We start from the raw sequence: 27,694 nt of genomic DNA on the forward strand, positions 1-27,694 counted from the left end.
TCTTCCTGCCTTGGCCTCTCAAAGTGTTTGGATTATAGGTGTGAGCCAGTGGACCCAGCCATCTTCAAATATTGAAATCACTGAAAGGCAACCTGGTTACCATTTTCTTACCAAACTTTTCAGTCAGAGCAAGTAATCTGTGTTTGCCCAGCCTTCAGGTTAGTAGACTCGAGTGGAGACTGGGCCATGTTCCAGGGAGCCACCTCAGGCCTTTTGACCCGGAACACACAGTTGATTACCACAGCCCAGGGCAATAGAGAACTCACTCCTGTGACTTGAAATGGTAACTTTAATGGTGCTGGACATTGCCCTAAGTATGTATGCACATTATCTCACTTAGCTCTTCACCAGTGGATGAAGTATCTATAAGCAGCCTCCTTCCACAAATACACTGAAGTTTAGTGAGATTAGATAAATTGCTCACATGTCTTAGCAAAGGCTTTCTGGTATGAGTTACACAAACGAACTTGAGCTGAATCTTTTGCAAAGACAAAGACAAAATTCTAAACTTCTTAGAGAGACAATCGTATCTTCTTAGCAAAAGTTATTCGTTTTGTGTGGTTGCATAAGAGTCTCTCTCTCTCTCTCTCTCTTTCTTCCCCCTTGTGTTGAGAGACAGAGGTTCTAGAGAAGGAATGGAAGAATCGTGGGCTGGGCAGACACCCTAAAATGTGCCTGCTGCATACCAACTTTACACAAGTAGTAAGATTTAAATTCCTGTCTTTCCAAATCTGTTTCAAATAGACTCTGGACTGGTCGGCCGCGGTGGCTCACACCTGCAATCCCAGCTGTTTGGGAGGCCGAGGTGGGCATATCACTTTAGGTCAGGAGCTCGAGACCAGTCTGCACAACATGGTGAAACACCGTCTCTACTAAAAACACAAAAATTAGCCGGGTGTGGTGGCAGGCGCCTGTAATCCCAGCCACTCAGGAGGCTGAGGCAAGAGAATCACTTGAACCTGGGAGGCAGAGGTTGCAGTGAGCATAGATCACACCACTGCACTCTAGCCTGGGCAACAGGGCAAGACTCCGTCTCAGAAAAAAAAAACCAAAAAACCAAAACACTAAGCAGGCCAGGCACAGTGACTCGCGCCTGTAATCCCAGCACTTTGAGAGGCTGAGGTGGGCGGATCACCTGAGGTCAGGAGTTTGAGACCAGCCTGACCAAATTGAGAAACCCTGTCTCTACTGAAAATACAAAATTAGCCAGGCGTGGTGGCGGGTGCCTGTAATCCCAGCTACTCAGGAGGCTGAGACGGGAGAATCATTCGAACCCGGGAGGCAGAGGTTGTGCTGAGCCGAGATGGCACCGCTGCACTCCAGCATGGGCAACAAGAGTGAAACTCTTGTCTCAAAAACAAACGAACAAACACCTCTGGGCTACTCCCACTTCCATAACGCTTTAAAACAAATCTGTCTGATACTTTCTTTTAAAGTCTCTGTCAGCCTCTCAAGAGGGCCATCACATCTATGGCCACAGCCCTCTGAAACACCCCAGCTCACCAAAAGGACCACCAGGGTTTGAGAAAATCTGTGGCAGATCTTGCTGGGCTGAAGTCTTGTGTGCTTTTATCTCTCGGCATTTCTGTTGTGTTCCTCCCTACGCCCCCAGCTCTGAACTGTCTAAATGTCTGTTCTTACCTGTGATCTACAAACTAGAATAGTGAATCTGAAATTTTGGCGTGCATCAGAGTCACTTGGAGAGTTTATTGATTTATAAATTTACAGTTTATTGAGTTTAAAAATTGCTGGGCTCCGTCTCTGATTGATTAGGTTTGGAATGAGGTTTTAAGATTTTGCTTTGTTGTTGTTGTTGAGTCGGAGTCCCGCTCTGTCACCCAGGCTGGAGTGCAATGGCGTGATCTCGGCTCACTGCAACCCCCGCCTCCCGGGTTCAAGCAATTCTCCTGCCTCAGCCTCATGAGTAGCTGTGATTACTGGCGTGTGCCACCACGCCTGGCTAATTTTTGTATTTATAGTAGAGATGGGGTTCCGCCATGTTGGCCAGGCTGGACTCGAATTCTTGACCTCAGGTTATCTGCCTGCCTCGGCCTCACAAAGTGCTGGGATTACAGGCGTCAGCCACCGCGCCCGAACAAGATTTTGCATTTTTAACAAGTTCTTGTTACCTATGCAATGGATGAATTCAGTCGCTTGGTGGATGACGGCCCAATGACCACAACGAAGGAGACTTTATCTAGAGGATTTTATTACGTGCAAGAAAAACTGGGGACAGCTCCCAAAACAGTGCCGCTTGGAGGATGGGGCTGGGTTGGCTTTTATAAGCCTAGGGTAATGAGTCATGATATGATTGGATCTTGTAGTCAGGTGATGCCAGGAGGTGTGATCTGACTGGATGTTGCAGTGGGGGTGACGCCAGGGCTCAATCTGATTGGATCCTGGATCCTGGTGGGCTGTGTCTGCTTCTTAATTCAGTCCCCATGCCCCCATCCTAGCACTTAGGTTCCCCCTGTGGTTGCAGGCTTGGTTCGTGTGGGCATGCTCAGGTTACATAATCTGGGGGTCCCAGGCAACTGATAAACTAACAACTTTGTTACATAAAAGTTGAACCAGATTGGTCTAGTGGACCTACAGGCGCGGTGGCTCACGCCTGTAATCCCGGCACTTTGGGAGGCTGTGGCAGGCGATCCTAATGGTGTATCCCCACTTTGAGAACTACTGAACTAGAAGAAGCCAAAGTCACGAATACATCCCCTAACGCAATGCCTCACACCTAGCAGGCGATCAATACATGCTTATTGTATAAACTTCCTAATGCAGACAGTCCAATTTTTCTCTATTTCTTCATGTCGATTTAATTACTTAGATTGGAGTCTTTGTCCAAAACATGCTATTTTAGAATTAAGGTGGGTGGGGGGAATAATTGTAATAAAAAGTTCTGTTTGCCTTTATTATTTATGTATTTATTTATTTTTGAGACGGCGTCTTTGTCACCCAGGCTGGAGTGCAGTGGCACGATCCTGGCTCACTGCAGCCTCCGCCTCCCGGGTTCAAGCGATTCTCCTGCCTCAGCCTCCTGAGTAGCTGCGATTACATGCATGTTCCACCACACCAAGCTAATTTTTGTATTTTTAGTAGAGATGGGGTTTCACCATGTTAGCCAGGCTGGTCTCGAACTCCTGACCTCAGGTGATCCACCCACCTTGGCCTCCCAAAGTGCTGTGATTACAGGCGTGAGCCACTACACCCGGCCCTATGTTTGCCTTTATAAATAAGATTTTTCCTTCCTTCCTTCCTTCCTTCCTTCCTTCCTTCCTTCCTTCCTTCCTTCCCTCCCTCCCTCCCTCCCTCCTTCCTTCCTTCCTTCCTTCTGCTCTTTCTTTCACTCTTTCCTTCCTTTCTTTCTCAGTCTCACTCTGTCGTCCAGGCTGGAGTGCAGTGGCACGATCTCGGCTCACTGCAAGCTCCGCCTCCTGGGTTCACGCCATTCTCCTGCCTCAGCCTCCGGAGTAGCTGGGACAACAGGCTCCCGCCACTACGCCCGGCTAATTTTTTTGTGTTTTTAGTAGAGACGGGGTTTCACTGTATTAGCCAGGATGGTCTCGATCTCCTGACCTCATGATCCGCCCGCCTCGGCCTCCCAAAGTGCTGGGATTACAGGCGTGAGCCACCGCACCAGGCCGCTCTTCTTTCTTTCTAATGCAAAGTACTTTAATGCTTAATTTAAAAAAAAAAAGTGTTTCAATCGGTTGGGTATGGTGGCTCACGCCTGTAATCCCAAGACTTTGGGAGGCCAAGTCAGGAGGATCGCTTGAGCCCAGGAGGTTGAGAATAACCTGGGAAACATTGTAAGACCCCGTTTTATTAAAAAAAAAAAAAATGATTTCAATGACCCGGCGCGGTGGCTGATGCCTGTAATCACAGCACTTTGGGAGGTCGAGATGGGCGGGTCACGAGGTCAGGAGATCGAGACCATTTTGGCTAAAAGGGTGAAATCCCGTCTCTATTAAAAATACAAAAAAATTAGCTGGGCATAGTGGCAGGCGCCTGTAGTCCCACCTACTCCGGAGGCTGAGGCAGGAGAATGGCATGAACCCAGGAGGCAGAGCTTGCAGTGAGCCAAGATCGCGCCACTGCACTCCAGCCTGGGCGACTGAGTGAGACTCTGTCATCAAAAAAAAAAAAAAAAAAAAAAATGGTTTCAGTACAGAAAATGCCCGATTCTGCCATAAAAAGCTATCTTGATATAGCTGGGCCACTGCACTGCAGGAGTAGATGGGGTGTGGCAGCTGTGGAAGTTGTGCAGTGCTCAGCCTGTGCAACCACATGTGGCAGCCTGGTGGAGAGCTTCTCTGCAATAAATGGTAATGAAATATTTCTCTCCCTCCCCTGCTTTCAAAGCTTTTTTTTTTGAGATGGAGTTTCACTCTTGTGGCCCAGGCTGGAGTGCAATGGTGTGATCTCAGCTCACCGCAACCTCTGCCTCTCGGGTTGAAGCAATTCTCCTGCCTCAGCCTCCCGAGTAGCTGGAATTACAGGCATGCGCCACCATGCCCAGCTAATATTGTATTTTTAGTAGAGACGGCGTTTCTCCATGTTGGTAAGGCTGGTCTCAAATTCCCAACCTCAGGTGATCTGCCCGCCTTGACCTCCCAAAGTGCTGGGATTACAGGCCTGAGCCACCCACACCTGGCCTCAAAACTTCTTTTGTTAAAATGTTTGGGCTATTTTTAAGTAACCTTTACAGTCTCATTTAATTTTTCCCTGCTTCCTTTCCTTTTTTTTTTAAATTAATTTTTAAAATTGAGACTGAGTCTTGTTCTGTTACCGAGGCTGGAGTGCAGTCGCACAATCTTGCTCACTGCAATATCCACCTCTCAGGTTCAAGTGATTCTCCTGCCTCAGCCTCCGGAGTAGCTGGGATTACAGGCGCCTGCCACCACACCCGGCTAATGTTTGTATTTTTAGTAGAGATGGTGTTTCACCATGTTGGCCAGGCTGGTCTTGAACTCCTGACCGCAAGTAATACGCCTGCCTCCGCCTCCCAAGTGTTGGGATTACAAGCATGAGCCACTGCGCTCAGCACTTTCCTTTTCTCTTTATGTGACTTACTAAACCACTTGACAAAGAAGCTGAGGTTATTAAGTTCTTCTTTTTACAAATAAGGTGAATGAATCATAAGCCCATGTCTACTGTTTTATTTACTGAATTAGTGTTCTAAAAATAAAGCAGCACTGTCTTAAGGCCAACATTCCTATCTAAATTCTGGGCCCTGAAATGTAATTGTGCACCTGGGCCCTTATTTAACTTCAAATTCTCCATCTGTGAAAGATGCATAATACCAGGTCTACTTTGCAGACAGTTAGGGTAAATAAGATGATGTCTGAAAACCACTTGAGACACACAGTTGCCATGTTCTGTATACTGATGTAAAGTAGGAAATTAGCAAAACATGCAGGGAATATTCAGCTATATTCATTACTGTGTTTGGGCAAAATATGGTAAAGAAATTGCCCAGAATAGTTTCTCTGAAGATGTTTGGGTATACTTAGTATGCTTTGCAAACCTTGGAATTGGAGGTTGGAGTGCAGTGGCCCGATCTCAGCTCGTTGCAAGCTCCGCCTCCCAGGTTCACGCCATTCTCCTGCCTCAGCCTCCCCAGTAGCTGGGACTACAGGCCCCGCCACCATGCCTGGCTAATTTTTTCTATTTTTAGTAGGGATGGGGTTTCACCGTGTTAGCCAGGATGGTCTCGATCTCCTGACCTCGTGATCCACCCACCTCGGCCTCCCAAAGTGCTGGGATTACAGGCATGAGCCACTGTGCCCGGCCGGACTTAATTTTTACTTAGAGAATTAAGCATCTAATTATTACTACAAAAAAGTAGATTAAGGCCGTGCGCCATAGCTCATACCTGTAATCCTAGCACTTTGAGAGGCTGAGGTGAGTGGATCACCTGGGTTCACGGGTTTGAGACCAGTGTGGCCAATATGATGAAACCCGGTCTCTACTAAAAATACAAAAAAAATTAGCTGAGCGTGGCCGGGTGTGGTGGCTCATGCCTGTAATTCCAGCACTTTGGGAGGCCGAGGCGGGCAGATCATGAGGTCAGGAGATCGAGACTGTCCTGGCTTACACAGTGAAACCCCGTCTCTACTAAAAATACAAAAATATTAGCCAGGCGTGGTGGTGGCACCTGTAGTCCCAGCTACTCTGGAGGCTGAGGCAGGAGAATTGCTTGAACCTGGGAGGCGGAGATTGCAGTGAGGAGAGATCGCCTCACTGCATTCCAGCCTGCGCAACAGAGTGAGACTGTGTCTCAAACAAACAAACAAACAAAATAGAAGATTAAGTTTGGGCAACACAGCAAGATCCTGTCCCTACAAAAAATTAAAATAGTTAGCCAGGCATGGTGGCACAAGCCTGTAGTTCTAGCAACTCTGGGGCTGAGGCAGGAGGAGGGATTGAACCTAAGAGTTCTAGGCTGCAGAGAGCTATGATTGCACCGCTGCACTCCGTTACAGATGTACACGTGTACTGAGTCATGATGGAAAATGGATTAATTTAGAAATGTTTGGGGATGATGGCTTGCTCATTTGCCCTTCTGTGGTTCACTATAGCCTAGACTATTTGGAGAAAAGCAAAACATTTGAAAGCTGAAACATTCAAAACATTCAAAGATTCAAAGCTGAAATCCGTGATCCATGCCATGAAACTCAAGGACAAAAAAAAATGGGGCAGTTATTTTAGTAGCACCAAGTCCTTGGGCTGCTGGATCCCAGCCTAGGAGGAGATGGACATGAAGAAAAGTAAGGGCCAGCACATTTGGACTGTTCTGGGGAAAGGGAACTGCAGCAAGAAGTAACTGCTCTGCTCAAAACACTCCTATTCTCTCTCTCTCTCTTTCACTCTCTCTCTCTCTTTCACTCTCTCTCTCTCCCGACAGAGTCTCACTCTGTCGCTCAGGCTGGAGCGCAGTGGTGCGATCTCGGCTCACTGCAACCTGTGCCTCCCAGGTTCGCGTGATTCTCCTGCCTCAGCCTCCCGAGTAGCTGGAATTACAGGTACCCACCACCACTCTCAGCTAATTTTTTGAATTTTTAGTAGAGAAGGGATTTCACCATTTTGGCCAGGCTGGCCTCAAACTCCTGATCTTGGGTGATCCGCCTGCCTCAGCCTCCCAAAGTGCTGGGATTATAGGCATGAGCAGCACGCCCAGCCAGCCTCTCTTTATTGGGTGCTTTCCATCCACTCTCCATCTCTTCTGCCTTTCTTTTTAAATCTCCTCATCACTTCCTTGCAAACTCTCCTAAATAGCTGTTAAAGGCAAATGCCTCCTAGTGCCTGAGATAAGTATAAGACAGCTTGAAACAAGTAATCTGCAATTCTTTCCTGGGCTTTCCCTTCTCACAACAGAGCCTGTGTCACCTGTTGAGGTAGGTACTGAAACTGACTCAATTGTTCATAGAGCAGATGTGTGTGGTTTCTTTTGAATAAACAGAGAAATTGACCCTTCTAGCCTGGTGTGGTAGAGTGTGCCTGTATTCCCAGCTACTTCGGAGGCTGAGGCGGGAGGATCACTTGACCCCAGGAGTTCTGGGCTGTAGTGCGCTCTGCCAATCAGGTGTCTGCACTAAGTTTAGCATCAACTTCCTGGGAGTGGGGGACCAGTTCAGGTTGGAGACTGAGCAGGTCAAAACTCCTGTGCATCGCGCCTGTGAATAGTCACTGCACTTCAGTCTGGGCAACATAGTGAGACCCTGTCTCAAAACAAAACAAAACAAGACAAAACAAAAGCAAAAGCAAAAACAAAAACAAATTGACCTTTCCAGTCTTGAAATTTGAGAAAGTGACATTTGTCTTATCTGAGTTCCTTTCTCAGGAAATCAACCATCAGGGCTCCCAGATGGGGGAACTGCAACTTACCAGATAACTGCATTTGGACAATGAGATGCCAGACCCCTCCTCCGTCATAATGGCCTAAGGGACCACTGCTGCCTGTTGACCAACTCCTCTTCCTTACCCCTCCCTAATTCCTGTTTTCCTGCATGTAGTTATATTTCTTCCTTCCTATGTAAACCCCTAATTTTAATTGGTCAGGGAGACGAATTTGAAACTGATCTCCCATCTCCTTGGCTGGAGCACCCAATTAAAGCTTTTAAACCCTGGCACTACTGATTGGCTTTCTGTGCAGCAAACAGCAGGACCTACACCAAACCCCTGGCATTTTGGCAACAGCACTGGTCATGCTAGGGAAAAAGTTCAAGATCTCAGCTTCCAAGACCCAGGGAAGCCTCTCACAATTTCTAAAGGGCAGGGCAGAAAAGATCTTTGAAAGTGAAGCTGAAATGAGAATAAAAATGCAATTTCACTTTACATTTTCCAAAAAGCTTATTACATTAGTATTTGCATATGCTTTTGAAAACTTTATTTATTTATTTATTTGGAGACAGAGTCTCACTTGTCACCCAGATTGGAGTGCAGTGGTGCGATCTCGACTCACTGCAACCTCTGCCTTTCAGGCTGAAGCAATTCTCCTGCCTCAGCCTCCTGAGTAGCTGGGATTACAGGTGCCCACCGCCATGCCCAGCTAATTTTTATATTATTATTATTTTTTTTTTTTGGAGACAGATTTCGCTGTTTCCTTCTTGTCACCCAGGCTGGAGTGCAATGGCGCAATCTTGGCTCACTGCAACCTCCACCTCCTGGGTTCAAGTCATTATCCTGCCTCAGCCTCCTGAGTACCTGGGATTACAGGTGCCCACCACCACATCCAGCTAATTTTTTGTATTTTAGTGGATCACCTCAAGCGATCCACCAGCCTTGGCATCCCAGAATGATGGAATTATAAGAGTGAGCCACTGTGCCCGGCCTAATTTTTGTATTATCAGTAGAGATGGGGTTTCACCACGTTGGCCAGGCTGGTCTCAAACTCCTGACCTCAGGTGATCCGCCTACCTCTGCCTCCCAAAGTGGTGAGATTGCAGGCGTGAGTCACCGTGACTGGCTGAAAACTTTATTTCAAAACGAATCATGCTGGTTGTAATACGCTTGTGTAGGTTATGTGTGTATTTTTCCACAGATTTTTCTATGCTCTTTCAACCATATATAAACCTGTACACGCATATTCAGGGTTTTTCCTCCAAAAAAGTTACAGAAATGGGATCACACCATAATACATTCCTCCGTAGCTTTATTCCCTCTTCCACCTCTACCCCTCCTCCACTTACTACCATGGATGTCGCTATAGGACATACAGGAAGATGTCTCATTTGTAAAACTATACTTAATATTCCATAATAGGCTGGGTGCAGTTGCCCACGCCTGTAATCCCAGCACTTTTGGGAGGCTGAGATGGGCGGATCACCTGAGGTCAGGAGTTTAAAACCAACCTGGCCAAAATAGAGAAACCCTGTCTTTATTAAAAATACAAAAATTAGCCGGGCATGGTGGTGCACGCCTGTAGTCCCTGCTACTCAGAAGGCCAAGGCAGTAAAATCGCTTGAATCCTGGAGTTGGAGGTTGCAGTGAGCTGAGATTGCACCACTGTACTCCAACCTGGGCAACAGGGCTAGACTCCATCTCAAAAAAAAAAAAAAAAAAAGAAATGCACAGTAAGGAGATGTTACAATTTTGTTAACTACAGGTTGAGCATCCCTAATCTGAAAAACCCCCAAATTAGAAACATAATGCTCAAAGGAAATGGTCCCTGAGCATTTTGATTTTTGAATTTTTGAATTAGGCATGCAAATACGCCAAAATCTGAAAAAATACCTGAAATTGAAATACTCCTTTCCCAAGCATTTGGAATAAGTGATACTCAGCCTGTATTTGCTATTGGTGGTCATTTTCAGTTTTCACTAATACAAGCAGAAAATAACATTGTACACATATCCTTAGAATTTAGGTAATTTTATTTCTGGCAGATAGACGCCTAAAGAGCAATCAATTGCTGTATCAAATGGTGCACATGGCCAGGTGCAGTGGTTCATGCCTATAATCTCAGTGCTTTGGGAGGTCGGGGTGGTAGGATTGCTTGAGGCCAGGAGTTCGAGACCAGCCTGAGCAACATAGCAAGGCTCTGTATCTATGAAAAATTAAAAAAAATTATCCAGGCCGGGCGCGGTGGCTCAAGCCTGTAATCCCAGCACTTTGGGAGGCCGAGACGGGCGGATCACGAGGTCAGGAGATCGAGACCATCCTGGCTGACACGGTGAAACCCCGTCTCTACCAAAAAATACAAAAACTTAGCCGGGCGAGGTGGCGGGCGCCTGTAGTCCCAGCTACTCGGGAGGCTGAGGCAGGAGAATGGCGTAAACCCAGGAGGCGGAGCTTGCAGTGAGCTGAGATCCGGCCAGTGCACTCCAGCCTGGGCGACAGAGCGAGACTCCGTCTCAAAAAAAAAAAAAAAAAAAAAAAATTATCCAGGTATGGTGGTACCTGCCTGCAGTCCCAGGTACTCAGGAGGCTGAGGTGGGAGGATCACTTGAGCCCAGGAGGTTGAGGCTACAGTGAGCAGTGATCTTGCTACTGCACTCTAGCCTGGGTGACAGAGCAAGACCCTCCTCCTCAAAAAAAAAAAAGTGCACATATTTAAAAATTTTAAGATACCACCAGACCAGGTGCGTAATCCCAGCACTTGGGGAGGCCGAGACAGGTGGATCTCCCGAGGTCAAGAGTTTGAGACCTGGCTAGGCATGATGGCTCATGCTTGTAATCCCAGCACTTTGGGAGGCCGAGGCAGGCAGATCATGAGGTCAGGAGATCGAGACCAACCTGGTCAACAATGAAACCCTGTCTCTACTAAAAATACTAAAATTAGCTGGGCATGCTGGCGGGTGCCTGTAATCCCAGCTACTGGGGAGGCTAAGGCACGAGAATTGCTTGAACCCGGGAGGTGGAGGTTGCAGTGAGCTGAGATCATGCCACTGCACTCCAGCCTGGGTGACAGAGCTAGACTTCATTTAAAAAACAAAACAAAACAAACAAACAAACAAAAAACAGAGTTTGAGAACAGCCTGGCCAACATGGTGAAAAAAATTATCTGGGTGTGGTAGCACACACCTGTAATCCCAGCTACTTGGGGAGGCTGAGGCGGGAGAATCGCTTGAACCCAGGAGGCAGAGTTTGCAGTGAGCCAAGATCATGCCACTGTACTCTAGCCTGGGCGACAAAGGGAGACTCCATCACAAAAAAAAAAAAAAGAAAAAGAAAAAAATAAAAAAAGAAGATACCACCAAATTACTTTCCTGAAAGGTTGGAGCCAGTTATACTTCCATCAGTAAATGCATGAAAATGCCTGTTCCCTCATATCCTCGCCAATATCACAATTAATCTTTCACCTTTTCTTCAATATGATGGGTAGAAAATGATTTCTCATCGTTTAGCATTTCTCTGAGAGAAGTTGAATATCCTATTTTGCATTTATTTTTAAATTAGTGTATCAATTTTCCCCGTGCTCAGGAGTGAATATTAGACCTTTTTCTTGGTTGGTCCTAACTTATTGGCATTTTACCTGTCTTACCTGTTGCACATATTTTCTCTAGACGTGATTTTTTTTTTTTTTTTTTTGAGACAGAGTCTTATACTCTGTCACCTAGGCTGGAGTGCAATGGCACAATCTCAGCTCACTGTATCCTCCATCTCCCGGGCTCAAGAGATTCTCCTGCCTCAGCCTCCTGAGTAGCTGGGATTACAGGTGCGTGCCACCACGCCCAGATAATTTTTATTTTTTTAATTTTTTAAATTTTTTGCATTTTTAGTAGAGACAGGGATTTACCATGTTGCCCAGGCTGATATTGAACTCCTGACTTTAAGTAATCAACAACCTTGGCATCCCAAAGTGCTGGGATTACAGGCATGAGCCACCGTGCCCAGCTGAACCATAATATCTTTAAACTTTTTTTGAGACAGGGTCTCACTGTGTTGCCTAGGCTGAGTGCAGTGGCCTGATCATGGCTCACTGCATCCTCGACATCTCAGGCTCAAGCAATCCTCCTACTTCAGCCTATCTAGTAGCTGGGACTACAGGCAGTTAATTCTTTTTGTTTGTTTGTTTTTGAGACGGAGTCTCGTTCTGTCGCCCAGGCTCAAGCTGGAGTGCAGTGGCGCGATCTCAGCTCACTGCAACCTCTGCCTCCCGGGTTCAAGTGATTCTCCTGCCTCAGCCTCCTAAGTAGCTGGGACTACAGGCACGTGCCACCGTGCCTGGCTAATTTTTTGTATTTTTAGTAGAGATGAGGTTTCACTGTGTTAGCTAGGATGGTCTCCATCTCCTAACATCGCAATCCGGCCGCCTTGGCCTCCCAAAATGTTGGGATTACAGGCGTAAACCAGTAAACCAGTAAAATATATGTGTGTGTGTGTGTGTGTATATATATATATATATTTTTTTTTTAATTTAATTTTATTTTTTTTGAGACAGAGTTTGCTCTTGTCGCACAGGCTGGAGTGTAGTGGCAGGATCTTGGCTCACTGCAACCTCTGCCTCCTGGGTTCAAGAGATTCTCCAGCCTCAGCATCCTGAGCAGCTGGGATTACAGGTGGCCGCCACCAGGCCTGGCTTTTTTTTTTTGAGTCAGTGTCTCGCTCTGTCACCCAGGCTGGAGTGCAGTTGGGTGATCTCAGCTCTTTGTAACCTCTGCCTCCCTGTCAAGCGATTCGCCTGCCTTAGTCTTGTGAGTAGCTGGGACTACAGGCGCCCGCCACCACGCCCAGCTAATTTTTTGTATTTTTAATAAAGACGGGATTTCAGCGTATTGGCCAGGATGGTCTCGATCTCCCTGACCTGGTGATCCGCCCACCTCGGCCTCCCAAAGTGCTGGGATTACAGGCGTGAGCCACCTTGCCTGGTGGTATAATTTTTGTATTTTTAGTAGATATGGGTTTTTACCATGTTGGCCAGGCTAGTCTCAAACTCCTGAGCTCAGGTGATTCACCTGCCTTGGCCTCCCAAAGTGTTAGGATTATAGGTATGAGCCACCGCGCCAGCCAAAATATAATTTTCTCTACATCATTCTAGGAGTCTAACTTTGTGAGACATATAGCCAAGTATACAGATGTCATTTAGTCCTCATTCCTTTCTCATCGTATTGAAATATCCATAAACTATAGTTTACTGGGCAACATGACGAAACCCTGTCTCTACTAAAATTACAAAAAAATTGGCCAGGCACGGTGGCTCACACCTGTAATCCCAGCATTTTGGGTGGCTGCAGCGGGTGGATCACCTGAGGTCGGGAGTTCGAGACCAGCTTGGCCAACATGGAGAAACCCCATCTCTACTAAAAATACAAAATTAGCCAGGCGTGGTAGTGCATGCCTTTTAACCCAGCTACTCGGGAGGCTGAGACAGGAGAATTGCTTGAACCTGAGAGGTGGAGGTTGCAGTGAGCCAAGATCGTGCCATTGCACTCCAGCCTGGGCAACAAGAGCAAAACTCCGTCTCAAAAAAAAAAAAAAATTACAAAAAATTAACCAGGTGTGGTCGTGTGTGCCTATGGTTCCAGCTACTCAGAAGGCTGAGGTGGGAGAATCGCTTGAACCCAGGAGGTGGAGGTTGTGGTGAGCCTGCAGGCTCCAAGAGGACACCTATTTTCCTACACATCCAGGTTTTTGAGGCAGAATTTAGTTCCTTTTAGGCCCCCATATTCTTGCTGGTTGTCATCTGAGGGGTTTTCCCAGCATCCAGAGGAGGCTGCCTGCATTCTTGGGCTCACAGCTGGATTCTCCCCTATCCACCACCAGCAATGGTGGGTGGAGTACCTCTCACGCTTGGAATCTTACCTGCCCCTTCCATTTGGATCTCTCTGAACCAGTTCTGCCTTCCTCTTTCATTATTATTTTTGAGAGGAGTCTCGCTCTGTCGCCCAGGCTGGAGTGCAGTGGCATGATCCTAGCTCACTGCAATCTCTGCTTCTTGGGTTCCAGTGATTCTCCTGCCTCTGCCAATTGAGTAGCTGGGATTACAGGCATGCGCTGACACACCTGGCCAATTTTTGTATATTTAGTAGAGGTGGGGTTTTTCCATGTTGGTCAGGCTGGTCTCGAACTCCTGATCTCAAGTGATCCGCCTCCCTCCTCCTCCCAAAATGCTGGTATTGGAGGCGTGAGCCACCACGCCTGGCTCCACATCCCGTTTATATTCATTCTCTTCCAGGGGAAAACCAAGAATCTGCAGACTCAATTAGGAAGTTGGTGAAACTGATGACTTTTCCTGGAGTATTTGGAAGAGGCCCTGGGCAATTCAACCATGTATGCTCAGAGTGTTGTGACATAGTTCTTGGGTAGAAGCTGGAATATCCAAGCTGATAAAGATTTGGCTTAGGATTATACTTTTTTAAGGTCAGAACTGTTGATACTATAAAATTGTATTTGGAATATTAATTTTGAAGGTATCATCTTGGGTAAATACATGCAGAGATGAAAATCAGCATAAAAGTCAATGGCCTTCATCATCCTAGCTGTTTATTTTGTTATTGTTTTGAGACGGAGTGTCACTCTGTCACCCAGGCTGTAATGCAGTGGTGCGATCTTGGCTCACTGCAACCTTCGCCTCCCGGGCTCAAGCAATTCTCCTGCCTCAACCTCCTGAGTAGCTGGGACTACAGACATGCGCCACCACGCCCAGCTAAGTTTTGTATTTTTAGTAGAGACGGGGTTTCACCATGTTGGCCAGGCTGGTCTTGAACTCCTGACCTCAGGTGATCCACCCACCTCAGCCTCCAAAAGTGCTGGAATTAAAGGTGTGAGCCACAGTACCCGGCCTGGAATATTAATGTTGAAGGTATCGTCTTGGGTAAATACATGCAGAGATGAAAATCAGCATAAAAGTCAATGGCCTTCATCATCCTAGCTCTTTAAACTCGTTAGTGGCAAACTATGTGTCCACAACCAGTTCCCTCGTTCAGCAGAAAAGCATTTTCAAATGGTCAATACCTCGAATGCCAGTGATGTAAGGGTTGTCATAAACAAAATTGGTAATGAGGAACCTAATTACCACCCGAATCATTGGGCATCTCACGACATGGGCTTGAGGGTAGCATGCAGGTTAAACTCATGTGTGTGGTTGTTTACAGTATGAACAGTGGAAAGCTCTGGCTGACCTGACAAAAACTCTGTCCCAGCTTTCATGATGGACTTGAACAAAGGTCACTGAACAAATTCTTCATCACTCATCCTCCTTCTGATGACTTGGGCCCTCATTGAGATAGCATGTTTATTTGTTTTATTTACTTTTTTTTTTTTTTTTTTGAGACGGAGTCTCACTCTGTCGCCTAGGCTGGAGTGCAGTGGCACGATCTCAGTTCACTGCAACCTCCGCCTCCCAGGTTCAAGTGATTCTCCTGCCTCGGCCTCCTGAGTAGCTGGGATTACAGGCACGCGCCACCACGCCCAGCTAATTTTTGTATTTTTAGTAGAGACGGGGTTTCACCATGGTGGTCGGACTGGTCTCGAACTTCTGACCTTGTGATCCACCCGCCTTGTCTTCCCAAAGTGTTGGGATTACAGGTGTGAGCCACCATGCCTGGCCTATTTATTTATTTATTTATTTATTTATTTTTTTTTTTTTGAGACGGAGTCTCGCTGTGCTCCCAGGCTGGAGTGCAGTGGCGCGATCTCGGCTCACTGCAAGCTCCGCCCCCCGGGTTCACGCCATTCTCCCGCCTCAGCCTCCCAAGTAGCTGGGACTACAGGCGCCCGCTACCGCGCCCGGCTAGTTTTTTGTATTTTTAGTAGAGACGGGGTTTCACCATGTTAGCCAGGATAGTCTCGATCTCCTGACCTTGTGATCCACCCGCCTCGGCCTCCCAAAGTGCTGGGATTACACGCTTGAGCCACCGCGCCCGGCCTGGCCTATTTATTTTTAAATCTATTTATTTATTTATGTATTTATTTTTTTGAGATGAAGTCTCTATCTGTTGCCTAGGCTGGAGTGCAGTGGTGCGATCTTGGCTCACTGCAATCTCCACCTACTGGTTCAAGTGATTATCCTGCCTCAGCCTCCTGTGTAGCTGGGATTATAAGTATGTGCCACCACACCCAGCTAATTTTTGTATTTTTAGTAGAGATGGGGTTTCAGTATGTTAACCAGGCTGGTCTCGAACTCCTGACCTTGTGATCTGCCCGCCTCAGCCTCCCAAAGTGTTGGGATTACAGGTGTGAGCCACCACATGTGGCTATTTATTTATTTAGAGATGGAGTCTTGCGCTGTTGCCCAGACTGGAGTGCAGTGGCTGAGTCTCAGCTCACTGCAACCTCTGCCTCCCAGGTTCATGAGATTCTCCTGCCTCAGCCTCCCGATTACAGGCACGTGCCACCATGCATGGCTTTTTAAAATTTATTTATTTATTTATTTATTTATTTTAGACGGAGTCTTGCTCTACCGCCAGGCTGGAGTGCAGTGGCATGATCCTGGCTCACTGCAATCTCCGCCTCCTGGGTTCAAGCGATTCTCCTGCCCCTCAGTCTCCCAAGTAGCTGGGACTACAGGCACGTGCCACTGTGCCCAGCTAATTTTTGTATTTTTACTAGAGATGGGGTTTCAGCATATTGGCCAGGATGGTTTCGATCTCTTGACCTCGTGATCTGCCTGCCTCAGCCTCCCAAAGTCCTAGTATTACAGGCGTGAGCCACCACAGCCAGCTAATTTTTGTATTTTTAATAGAGACTGGGTTTCGCCATTTTGGCCAGGCTGGTCTTGAACTCCTGACCTCAGGTGATCTGCCCACCTGGGCCTCCCAAAGTGCTGGGATTATAGGCGTGAGCCACTGTGCCTGTCCCACATACGTTTATTATTTCAGACATTTACTCCACATCTACTAGGTCCAAAGCATGGTGGGATACACACACATTGCTACCCTTGCCCTTAAGGAGTTCACAGTCTAGCATGAAGGCAGATAATTAAACAGCTCTAATACAAGGTTGAATAAATCCAGACCTATGAAGGAATTTAAGTAGAGTACTGGGTTCCAGCAACTGGAGCAAGTAATTGTGTATGGGGTACAAGGCAAGCTTCACGGAAAAGAACTGTGCTAAAAGAAGAGGCCTAAGTCTGAAATGTCATTGTGACCAAATGCACACACCATCAGCTTGCATTGAAAAAGTCAAATAAATCAATCCTTAAAATAATCCATTATGGCTGTGGTACCGGGAAGATGATCATGAACCAAAAATGTTAAGTTCTTTGATAATGAAATTAGTATAAAATTTAAAAAATAAGTTTAAATGATGACTCAGATGTGATCTACATTTGACATTTCTTGAAGTTACAGCTTTTTAGAAAAAATGAATATTCAGAATCAGAAAATCTTTGAGATGGGGTCTGGCTCTGTTGCCCAGGCTGTAGTGCCGGGGTGTGATTTTAGCTCACTGCAACCTCTGCCTCCGGGGCTCAAGTGATCCTCCCACCTCAGCCTCCCAAGTAGCTGGGACCAGGTGCACACCGCCATGCCTAATTTTTTGTATATTTGGTAGAGACAGGGTTTCACCCTGTTGCCCAGGCTGGTCTCGAACTCCCAAGCTCAAGTGATTCGTCCGCATTGGCCTCCCAAAGTGCTGGGATTACCGGTGTGAGCCACTGCGTCTGGCCCCAGAAAATCTTAAGGAAATGTTATAATAAATGTTTATATTTTCCTACTAAGATAGAGCTATTGATACATTTAACAAATACCTGTATCAAAACAGCAGCCCAGCTTTAGCATTAACAGAAAAAGGGCTCATTCTCATGTTATCAAACAAAAATATATTTTGTTAATATTATAATAAAACATTTTGACTTCATAATCTCAATTGTAGTTATTTTAAACTAAAGGGACATTTCTGAGTTTGTATTAGCAGGGAGTTCTGTGTGCTTATAAACCAATCAGTACCTTTTCAAGTTGAGAAGTCTGTTTTCAGTTAAAATAAAAACTGCTGTCCAGAAATACATCTGTATGTTTGAGTGAATCTAATTTATCTTCTAGAATATATCTCTTTTGAAATAGATTTTTTTTTTTCGGAGACTGAGTTTCACTCTCACCCAGGCTGCAGGGCAGTGGCATGTTCTCAGCTCATTGCAACCTCTGCCTCCTGGGTTCAAGCGATTCTCTTGCTTTAGCCTCCCAAGTAGCTGGGACTACAGGTGTGCACCACCATGCCTGGCTAATTTTTGTATTTTCAGTAGAGATGGGGTTTCACCATGTTGGCCAGGCTGGTCTCAAACTCCTGACCTCAGGTGATCCGCCTGCCTCAGCCTCCCAAAGTACTGGGATTACAGGTGTGAGTCACCTCCCCTGGCCTTGAAGTAGATTTTTTTTTTTTTTTTTTTTTTTTTTTTTTGAGACAGAGTCTGGCTCTGTCGTCCGGGCTGGAGTGCAGTGGCCGGATCTCAGCTCACTGCAAGCTCCGCCCCCCGGGTTTACGCCATTCTCCTGCCTCAGCCTCCCGAGTAGCTGGGACTACAGGCGCCCGCCGCCTCGCCCGGCTAGTTTTTTGTATTTTTTAGTAGAGACGGGGTTTCACCGTGTTCGCCAGGATGGTCTCGATCTCCTGACCTCGTGATCCGCCCGTCTCGGCCTCCCAAAGTGCTGGGATTACAGGCTTGAGCCACCGCGCCCGGCCGAAGTAGATTTTTAAAAGCTTGCACCTTGTCCATTTACGTGTTTAAATACTACAATAATTCTTCAGTTACATCCCAAGTGTTAGCAAAAATTTTTCAGGTATTTACAAGAACAGGCCCTGTTCTAAGCACTCTTCATATTGACTTATTGAGTTCTCTTAATAACTCCCTAACCCTACCACAGACACAGACAGAGAAAAGAAAGGGAGTTAGGAAGTTGTCTAGAAACACAAGCCATAGTTTAATAAAAATAAGAGTGGTTTTATTGATTACACACAACTTTAGCTATATTAATATATATTATAAATTTTAAGAATTAGAAATAAGTGACTTTTATTTTTTAACGAAGAATAATCTAAGTTATGGCAGCATGTTCAATGAAAATTATTTAAGTCCGGCACAGTTTTTCTAGATCTGTTTCTCAGATAATCAGGAACATCATCCAAGCATAATGACCCTCATAACGTAAGTTCCATTAAGTAGAAATGAAGCATCGTATGTTTTCTTTTTTAGGAAAGACTCCCCCTTTTGTTGTATAGACATATCCCTAATAATCTTACTCTACTGTACAAATAACTTTTCACTCACAAGAGTTGCCTCAAATAACTTTCATTTTGGAAAGTTGTCAAGGCATGAAACAGAGTAGCAAAATGCCACTCTGGACTTTGCATCTTGGAGTTTCAATTTTGCTTTAGGATTTAGACTCCAGTTTATAATTAAAACCTAATCATTTCCACATTATTATACTTATGTAGGAAAGCCTTGCCGTGTCCACTCTTAACACAAAGATAGAAAATGTCAAATAGTTTGAGCAAGTATTTGGCAGATCACAGACATGAAACAGTGCTGTCGGAAACAAAAACCCTTTAGTGTTTTTAGCGGTGAAGAGATTGATGGGTGTCATTCAAATTTCTCATCTCCTTCTTCCACATCTTTCAAATTGAGTACTTCCAAAGAACCTTTGCCTTTGGTTTCCTTTTTTATTAGCTCATCAATTTCTCGGAAGCAGCCCGGGTCAATCAGACATACCTGAAACATTTAACGTAGCAGTTTACCGCATGAGGATGAGCAATACACAGAAGAAACTCAGCTTTAACTTCCTTTAAGGCAAACACAAGGCTTTCCAGAGATCTCTAATAATAGCACAGTTCTATGGTGCAATAGGTAAGACAATGGGTAGGGCAGCACACTGGGTTCCAATTCTGCCTCTGCCCTTGAGTAGCCATGTAGGCCCCTGTGACAAGGCATTAATCCCTATGTTTAAACACTTATTCTGATTCTTCAGCTGTAAATGGAAGGGACAAACTAGAAAACTCTCATTCTTCTCATACTAAAATTTAGCATTACATTTTATAGCTCAATAAAGTCACCTCCACGTAGGAAGGAGAAAAAGCAACGTGAAGACTTATTTAGAGACCAAGTGTACGTTTATTTATTTATTCATTTTTTTGAGATAGAGTTTTGCTCTTGTCCCCCAGGCTAGAGTGCAGTGGTGTGATCTCAGCTCACTGCAGCCTCTGCCTCCCGGGTTCAAGTGATTCTCCTGCCTCAGCCTCCCAAGAAGCTGGCATTACAGGTGCCTGCCACCATACCTGGCTAATTTTTTGTATTTTTCGTTTCGCCATGTTGGCCAGGCCGGTCTTGAACTCCTGGCCTCAGGTTATCTGCTCGCCTCGGCCTCCCAAAGTGCTGGGATTACAGGCATAAGCCACTGCACCTGGCCCATGCGTACAGTTTTGCAAAGAGTTTAGAACTTCGAGTAGTGTCAGATGGGTTAATTCACATCTACAGTGGATACTCACATACTCAATTTACTTTTAAAAAGAAGCTGCAGACCGGGCGTGGTGCCTCACGCCTGTAATCCCAGCACTTTGGGAGGCCAAGGTGGGCGGATCACCTGAGGTCGGCAGTTCGAGACCAGCCTGACCAACATGGAGAGATCCCATCTCTACTAAAAAATACAAAATTAGCTGGGTGTGGTGGCGCATGCCTGTAATTCCAGCTACTCAGGAGGCTGAGGCAGGAGAATCGCTTGAACCCTGGAGACAGAGGTTGCAGTGAGCTGAGATCATGCCATTGCTCTCTAGCCTGGGCAACAAGAGTGAAACTCTGTCTCAAAAAAATAAAATAAAATAAAATAAAATAAAAATAAATAAATAGAAAAGCTGCAAAGCCCTGAAAACATGAATTTATAGACAGCTGAATTTACACTGTGTTTGAAGCTAAGGGGTGAGGTCATAAGGACCTAATGGTTTCGCTGCTTCTTTAAAATGTTCTGTGTTTAGTGTCATCAGGTTCACACACTAATATCCTCTGGAAACACTCTCATAGACACACCCCAAATAATGCTTTATCAGGCTTCTAGGGATTCCTTTCCAGTCAAGTTGACACCTAAAATTACATCCACAATTCCGCCCCTCATCAACCTGGCACCAAGACACATCTCTTTAAACCATTGTTAATTTCCAAATGAAGACAATAACAAGGTCCTAGCTTTGCCTAATATGATGCAATTAAGCAGATGCGACTATCCTGCATACAACTGAAAGAGTGCTAATCCTTTTGCCAGAATTCAGCTTTCAGAATTTCATCATTCAGGATTCAATCTTTTTTTTTTTTTTTTGAGATGGAGTTTCGCTCTTGTTGCCCAGGCTAGAGAGCAATGGCGCAATCTTGGCTCACTGCAACCTCTGTCTCCCAGGTTCAAGCGATTCTCCTGCCTCAGCCTCCTGAGTAGCTGGGATTACAGGCATGTGCCACCACGCCTGATTATTCTCTATTTTTAGTAGAGACAGGGTTTCTCCATGTTGGTCAGGCTGGTCTCAAACTCCTGACCTCAGGTGATCCACCTGCCTCAGCCTCCCAAAGTGCTGGGATTACAGGCATGAGCCACCGCGCCCAGCCAGGATTCAATCTTTTGGAACTGTAATTTTCAAGATTTTAGAAGTTCAGGCTTTGGACTTTAGGGATTTTGATTTTTTTGTTATTTCAACACTGGGATTGTGGAATTTCGGATTATATCTTTTAGGATTATGATCAGCACCAGAGTAAAGCACGCAATTTAGCTATCTCTGAAATTTCCATAGTGTGCTTTGTACTAATTGTTGCAAAATTTTTAAGGTAATTGGAGTTATTAACCTTCCACTAAAAATAGCGATTTTTAAGTGGCTTACTTTAAATGGTTGCTAAATTTGCTAAAATAATGTATCTAAAACACTACGCATAATGTAGGAGAAAAAGAAATGCTGGGAAAAAAAATAAATGTTTTGTAGTAAACAAGGCTGACCGGCCGGGTGCGGTGGCTCAAGCCTGTAATCCCAGCACTTTGGGAGGCCGAGGCGGGTGGATCACGAGGTCAGGAGATCGAGACTATCCTCGCTAACATGGTGAAACCCCGTCTCTACTAAAAATACAAAAAACTAGCCGGGCGTGGTGGCGGGCGCCTGTAGTCTCAGCTACTTGGGAGGCTGAGGCGGGAGAATGGCGTGAACCCGGGAGGCGGAGCTTGCAGTGAGCCGAGATCAGGCCACTGCACTCCAGCCTGGGAGCACAGCGAGACTCCGTCTCAAAAAAAAAAAAAAAAAAGGCCGGGCGCGGTGGCTCAAGCCTGTAATCCCAGCACTTTGGGAGGCCGAGACGGGCGGATCACGAGGTCAGGAGAACGAGACCATCCTGGCTAACACGGTGAAACCCCGTCTCTACTAAGAAATACAAAAAATAGCCGGGCGAGGTGGCGGGCGCCTGTAGTCCCAGCTACTCGGGAGGCTGAGGCCGGAGAATGGCGTGAACCCGGGAGGCGGAGCTTGCAGTGAGCTGAGATCCGGCCACTGCACTCCAGCCTGGGCTACAGAGCGAGACTCCGTCTCAAAAAAAAAAAAAAAAAAAAAAAAAGGCTGACCAACCTTTAGTCTTATGAAAATATCTGACTGTTTACAACGTCTAAATGTTTGCTACAAATTTATTACTAGAGAATACACTATTTAGGTAACGTGAAGCAAAGAAAATACTTGACTCTTACGATTTCTAACTGTTGGCCATAATCTTCACTTTCTATGACCTTGATCAGTGGCTTGAGCTTTTCTTTCAGCTTCTTGCCTTCATTCACTGGCAGGATGAAGCGAAGCCTCATGTGAGCACGTTCTATCTTCATTTTCTCTTTTAACTGCTTTATCACTTCCAAAGCCTACCAAGACAAAATCGAGAGTGTAACTTCTTTTATTATATTATTTAATAAGGCTTTCAAAAACAAAGTAGTTTCCATGTAGTTGGATTAGGTAATGGTTTCTTAGGTATAATATTAAGAACATAAGTGACCACTAAAAAAAAATAGAAAAATTGGACTTATCAAGAGGAAAAGGTTTTGTGTTTCAAAAAACTATCAAGAGGGTGAAGGCTGGGTGCAGTGGTTCATGCCTGTAATCCCAGCACTTTGGGAGGCCGAAGCGGGTGCATCACGAGGTCAGGAATTTGAGACCAGCCTGGCCAACATGGTGAAACCCTGTCTCTACTAAAAATACAACAACAACAACAAAAAATTAGCCAGGTGTAGTAGTGCACGCCTGTAATCCCAGCTACACAAGAGGCTGAAGCAGAAGAATTGCTTGAACCCAGGAGGCAGAGTTTGCAATGAGCCGAGATCGTGCCTCTGCACTCTAGCCAGGGTGACAGAGTGAGACTCCATCTCCAAAAAAAAAAAAAAAAAAAAAAAGGCAAAGAACCTAGGCCGAGGCGGGCGGATCACAAGGTCAGGAGATCGAGACCACGGTGAAACCCATCTCTAAAAATACAAAAAATTAGCCAGGTGCGGTGGCGGGCGCCTGTAGTCCCAGCTACTCAGGAGGTTGAGGCAGGAGAATGGCATGAACCCGGGAGGCGGAGCTTGCAGTGAGCCGAGATCGTGCCACTGCACTCCAGGCCTGGGCGACAGAGCGAGACTCCCTCTCAAAAAAAAAAAAAAAAAAAAAGGCAAAGAACCTGAACAGAGATTTCCCAAAAGCGGACAGATGAAGCATCAATAAGCACATGGAAATATGCTCAAATCAATACTAAGGAAATGCAAATCAAAACCACAACAAGATACCACCAGGATGGCTATCATCAAAAAGGTAGACAATGACAAGCATGACCGAGGATGTGGCGACACTGGGACTTGTAAACACTGATGGTGGTAATATAACATGGTGCGGCTGTTTTGGCAGGTATACAGAAATGAAAACGTATGTCTACACAAAAACATGCAACAAATTTCATAGCAGCATTCTTCATCATAGCTCACAAGTGAAAGCAACCCAATGTCTATCAACTGAGAAATGAATGAATAAAACGTGTGTTTTTTCCACACAGTGGGCTATTAATGTGTCATAAAAAAGAAATGACATGCTGATCCAGGTTACAACATGTATGAACCATGAAAAGGCCATATATTGTATGATTCCATTTATATGAAATGTCCAGAATTGACAAGTCCATAAGGAGAGGAGATTAGTGGTTGGGAGGGGCCTGTGGGGGGAAATGCGGATGGCTACTAGTGGATACTGACTTTCTTTTTGTGGTGATGAAAATGTTCTCAAACCAGGTAGCAGGGAAGGTCCCCAAACTTTGTTAATATACCACTTAAAAGTGTACACACTTTACGAGTGTGAAATTTACGGTATGTGAATTATATATAAATTAAAAATTCAAAAAAAGGTGTTAAAATGACCCTTTAAAAATTCAAGTTTTGTCTTTAAGTTTGATTTGGATAGGAGAAGAAAGTCCTACATACATATTTCTGTTTACTTGAAAAAAAAAATATTACCTATCTTTATGACCCCGTCCTTTTCCTCCATCTCTTCCCCAAACCTTTTACCCACTTGCTTCCACGCAGACCCATTTTTTAAAATTTAATTTTTTATATTAAATAAATTAGAGGTATGGTACCGCAGTTGACGCCTGTAATCCCAGAACTTTGGGAGGCCGAGGCGGACGGATCACCTGAGGTCAGGAATTCAAGACCAGTCTGGCCAACATGGTGAAACCTTGTCTTTACTAAAAATACAAAATTACCCAGGTGTGGTGGCGCATGCCTGTAATCCCAGCTACTCGGGAGGCTAAGGCAGGAGACTCGCTTGAACCCGGGAGGCAGAGATTGTAGCGAGCTGAGATCGTGCCACTGCACTCTAGCCTGGGCAACAGAGCGCGACTCTCTCTCAAAAAAAAAAAAAAAAAAAAGAGAGAGAGATGGGGCGTACGTCCCTATGTTTCCCAGGCTGTTTCCGGGCCTCAAGCAATCCTCCCATCTTGGCTCCCACAGTGCTAGGATTACAGGCGTGAACCATCATGCCTGGCCCCAGACCCGTTATTTTAATGATTTCTTCAAAGAAAACGGATTTCCATGGCTGTGTTTTGATAACATGAGAAACCACTCACCTGCTGTTTTGTACTTTTGTTGGTTTTCACTGAATAGTGGATGTCCTTCATGGCTCTCTCAATAAGGATCACGGTGTACGGTCTCTTTGTCTCGGGATTCACACATTTGTCTGCCACAATGGTTGCAATGTCCCTAAACATCTGCTCCAGTTGTGTGTGTCTTTCTTTATCTGATACTTGAACTTCTCCTTTAGTCAAAATCTAAAAAAATGCCAACACATTTAAAAAATCACTGTCTTCTCTATCACACACTATTTGTTAACTAGCCACAAAAAAATGAGTTGTTGGGGAGAAAATTAAATTGCATCCTCTCCAGCTATTAATATGTAAGTAATGGTTTGAGCTTTGCCCAAAAGATGCAAGAATCTTTTGGCTGGGCGCAGTGAGATCCCAGCACTTTGGGTGGCTAAGGCGGGCGTATCACCTGAGGTCAGGAGCTTGAGACCAAACTGGTCAACATGGTGAAACCCCATCTCTATTAAAAATCCAAAAATTAGCCAGGCATGGTGGTGGGCACCCTGTAATCCCAGCTACCCGGGAGGCTGAGGCAAGAGAATCACTTGAACCCAGGAGGCAGAGGTTGCAGTGAGCTGAGTGCAATGGAGTGCACTGCACTCCAGCCTGGGCAACAGCGCAAGACTCTGTCTCCAAAAAAAAAGGGTCTGAAAGATGAAATACTTGAAAACAAATTCAGTTTTCAGGTATACCACATTCTATAAATGAGGTAATTTATAGAAAAATGAGGTAATTTAGTAGAAAATTTGATTTCAGGAGGTTGTGGCAAAAAAACCCAAAAAACAAACAAACAAAACCACCAAGTTCTTTATTATTAGAAGTGACACTGTGCAGCTCACATTATTGCTTTGTTAGTCTTTCCTCCAAAAAAACGGCCTTTAATGTTTAACATACCTTCAGGTACGTTATAAATGGCTATTAGGGTTAGCTATGCTGCAGTTGTTACCCACCTGCTTACAGATTTCAGTTTGGTCATCTGTTCCAAACGCACTGATGAGATCTTCCTTCTTGGCAACCTGACCTTTAGAAACATTTACAAACACTGAGTGGGTCTGCAGAACTTCGTCAAGGTCTTTTTCCCTTGTGAGGGCAGGAGAGAAAGTCCTACGTGAATATACTTGAAACTTGGACACGCATTTACATTTAAATACGAGATGGCAACAACACGAACGGCAAGACACAACAAATCCCCCTGATGACCTTTAGTGTCGAGGGCACGTTTTCTTTTTCTTCCCCGCCCACCCCCACCCCGAGACGGAATTTCGCTGTTTTCACCCAGGCTGGAGTGCAATGGCGCGATCTTGGCTCACTGCAACCTCTGCCTCCGGGTTGAAGTGATTCTCCTGCCTCAGCCTCCCAAGTAGCTGGGATTACAGGCATGCGCCACCACACCGGCTAATTTTGTATTTTTAGTAGAGACGGGGTTTCATGTTGGCCAGGCTGGCCTCGAACTCCTGGCCTCAAGTGATCTGCCCGCATCGGCCTGAGGGAACATTTTCAAAACTCAGAATCGTATTTGCCTTACCATTTGCTCACTGGAGAAAAATGTCATGGGAGGACGTAAGAAACACTAAGGGTGGGGTGGGGCGGGGTGGGGTGGGGTGCGGACAGCTGCTGCCACGGAATGCCAATCCCTAGATGGCAGCAGTGAAGACACTACGCACTTCAAACTGCTAGGGCTACTGAGACACCAGATGTATCCACAACTATGACAGTATTCGGAAGACTAGGTTCTCAGCTATCATTCTGGGAAAAGGACCACAATTATGAGATTTCTTGGCTGCAGCTATTATGACACCAACAAAACAAAATCCCAAACCAACAACCCGATCCGAACCAACCAAATAAAGAAGGAACCCCTTGGCTTAGGAGCCAAGCTCGGACTGCGACGTCTCATGCTGACAGCAGGAATGTTCCATTTCCTCCCCGGCCAAGACCTCAGCTTGGCCCATTAACTAGACTTGGGCAGAGACAGGCCGCCTCGGAGGTGACGGCCCAGGCCCAGGCCCGAGGGAGGGGGCTACTCACACGCCGCTCCGCCAGCCGACGACCTTGTTTTTGTAGCAGGCGATTTCGAAGCGCTTCCCGGCGCGCTTCATCCGTACCACGGCCACATTGGTTAGGCGGATCTGGTTGGTGGGGGTGAAGATCGACATCGCGGCTGTTCAAAGACCTAGGAGCCGGCGAACCGGGGCGGACCCGCACCGACCAGCCTGAAGGCCACCAGCGGCGCGCGGCACTGACCCAACCGCAAGTGCGCGGCGCCGCGACTCAGTAGCTTCAGGCGGCCGCCACGGTGCGCCCGGCAACCTTATTGCGCAGACGTCAGGTGGGGCGGAAGCCGGGAGGCGAAAAGTGAGCGACGACGCCTGCGCATTGTGGCTTTTTACGCCATCTTTCCCCGCCCAAAAAGGGAGGTGCTTTTGTTTGACGTAATTTACTTTCGCCAATGAGCTGAGAGCTCTGACAGGATGCTCGCAGATGTTTAGTGGCCGGGTTGAAACACAGCGTTGGCACCACCTCGTTCCGCGGAATTCAAGGGCCAGACCCACTGTATAATAAAAATATTTTTTATACTACAATTATTTTATAATAAATATTTTTATTTACTCACCCTTTTATAATAGAAATATTTTAACATAAAATGTAGACAAAAATGTGTAATGAACCTTCCATGTACCCATCACCCCGCTTCAACAAATTATTAACATG

General features: G+C 45.8%; 1 protein-coding gene across 2 annotated transcripts; it reads right to left on the bottom strand.

The window, feature by feature from the left end:
- Positions 1-95: 95 nt before the first annotated feature.
- SBDS (SBDS, ribosome maturation factor) lies at positions 96-27,392 on the bottom strand. 2 transcript variants are annotated; one of them, XM_025378413.1, is made up of 8 exons: positions 27,011-27,392; positions 25,933-26,062; positions 24,968-25,168; positions 22,578-22,742; positions 19,508-19,588; positions 6,889-6,891; positions 2,824-2,835; positions 96-106 (listed from the first exon to the last, which is right to left on the bottom strand). In XM_025378413.1, the coding sequence occupies exons 1-7, from the start codon at positions 27,136-27,138 to the stop codon at positions 2,824-2,826; spliced, it is 720 nt and encodes a 239-aa protein (XP_025234198.1). In that variant the 5' UTR covers positions 27,139-27,392; the 3' UTR covers positions 96-106. The 2 variants fall into 2 exon arrangements, with proteins under 2 accessions (XP_025234198.1, XP_025234197.1); XM_025378412.1 differs by lacking the exons at positions 96-106; positions 2,824-2,835; positions 6,889-6,891 and having other exon boundaries at positions 18,785-19,588.
- Between the last annotated feature and the right edge of the window lie 302 nt (positions 27,393-27,694).

This window comes from Theropithecus gelada, chromosome 3 (assembly GCF_003255815.1).
Source record: "Theropithecus gelada isolate Dixy chromosome 3, Tgel_1.0, whole genome shotgun sequence".
NCBI lineage: Eukaryota > Metazoa > Chordata > Mammalia > Primates > Cercopithecidae > Theropithecus > Theropithecus gelada.

Coding starts and splice junctions, on each gene's coding strand:
- SBDS (XM_025378412.1), bottom strand. CDS start 27,138: ATGTCGATCTTCACCCCCACCAACCAGATCCGCCTAACCAATGTGGCC. Junction 26,063..27,010: donor GTCGGCTGGCGGAGCGGCGT/GTGAGTAGCCCC, acceptor TGCCCTCACAAG/GGAAAAAGACCTTGACGAAG. Junction 22,743..24,967: donor ACAAAAGTACAAAACAGCAG/GTGAGTGGTTTC, acceptor TTGTCTTGGTAG/GCTTTGGAAGTGATAAAGCA.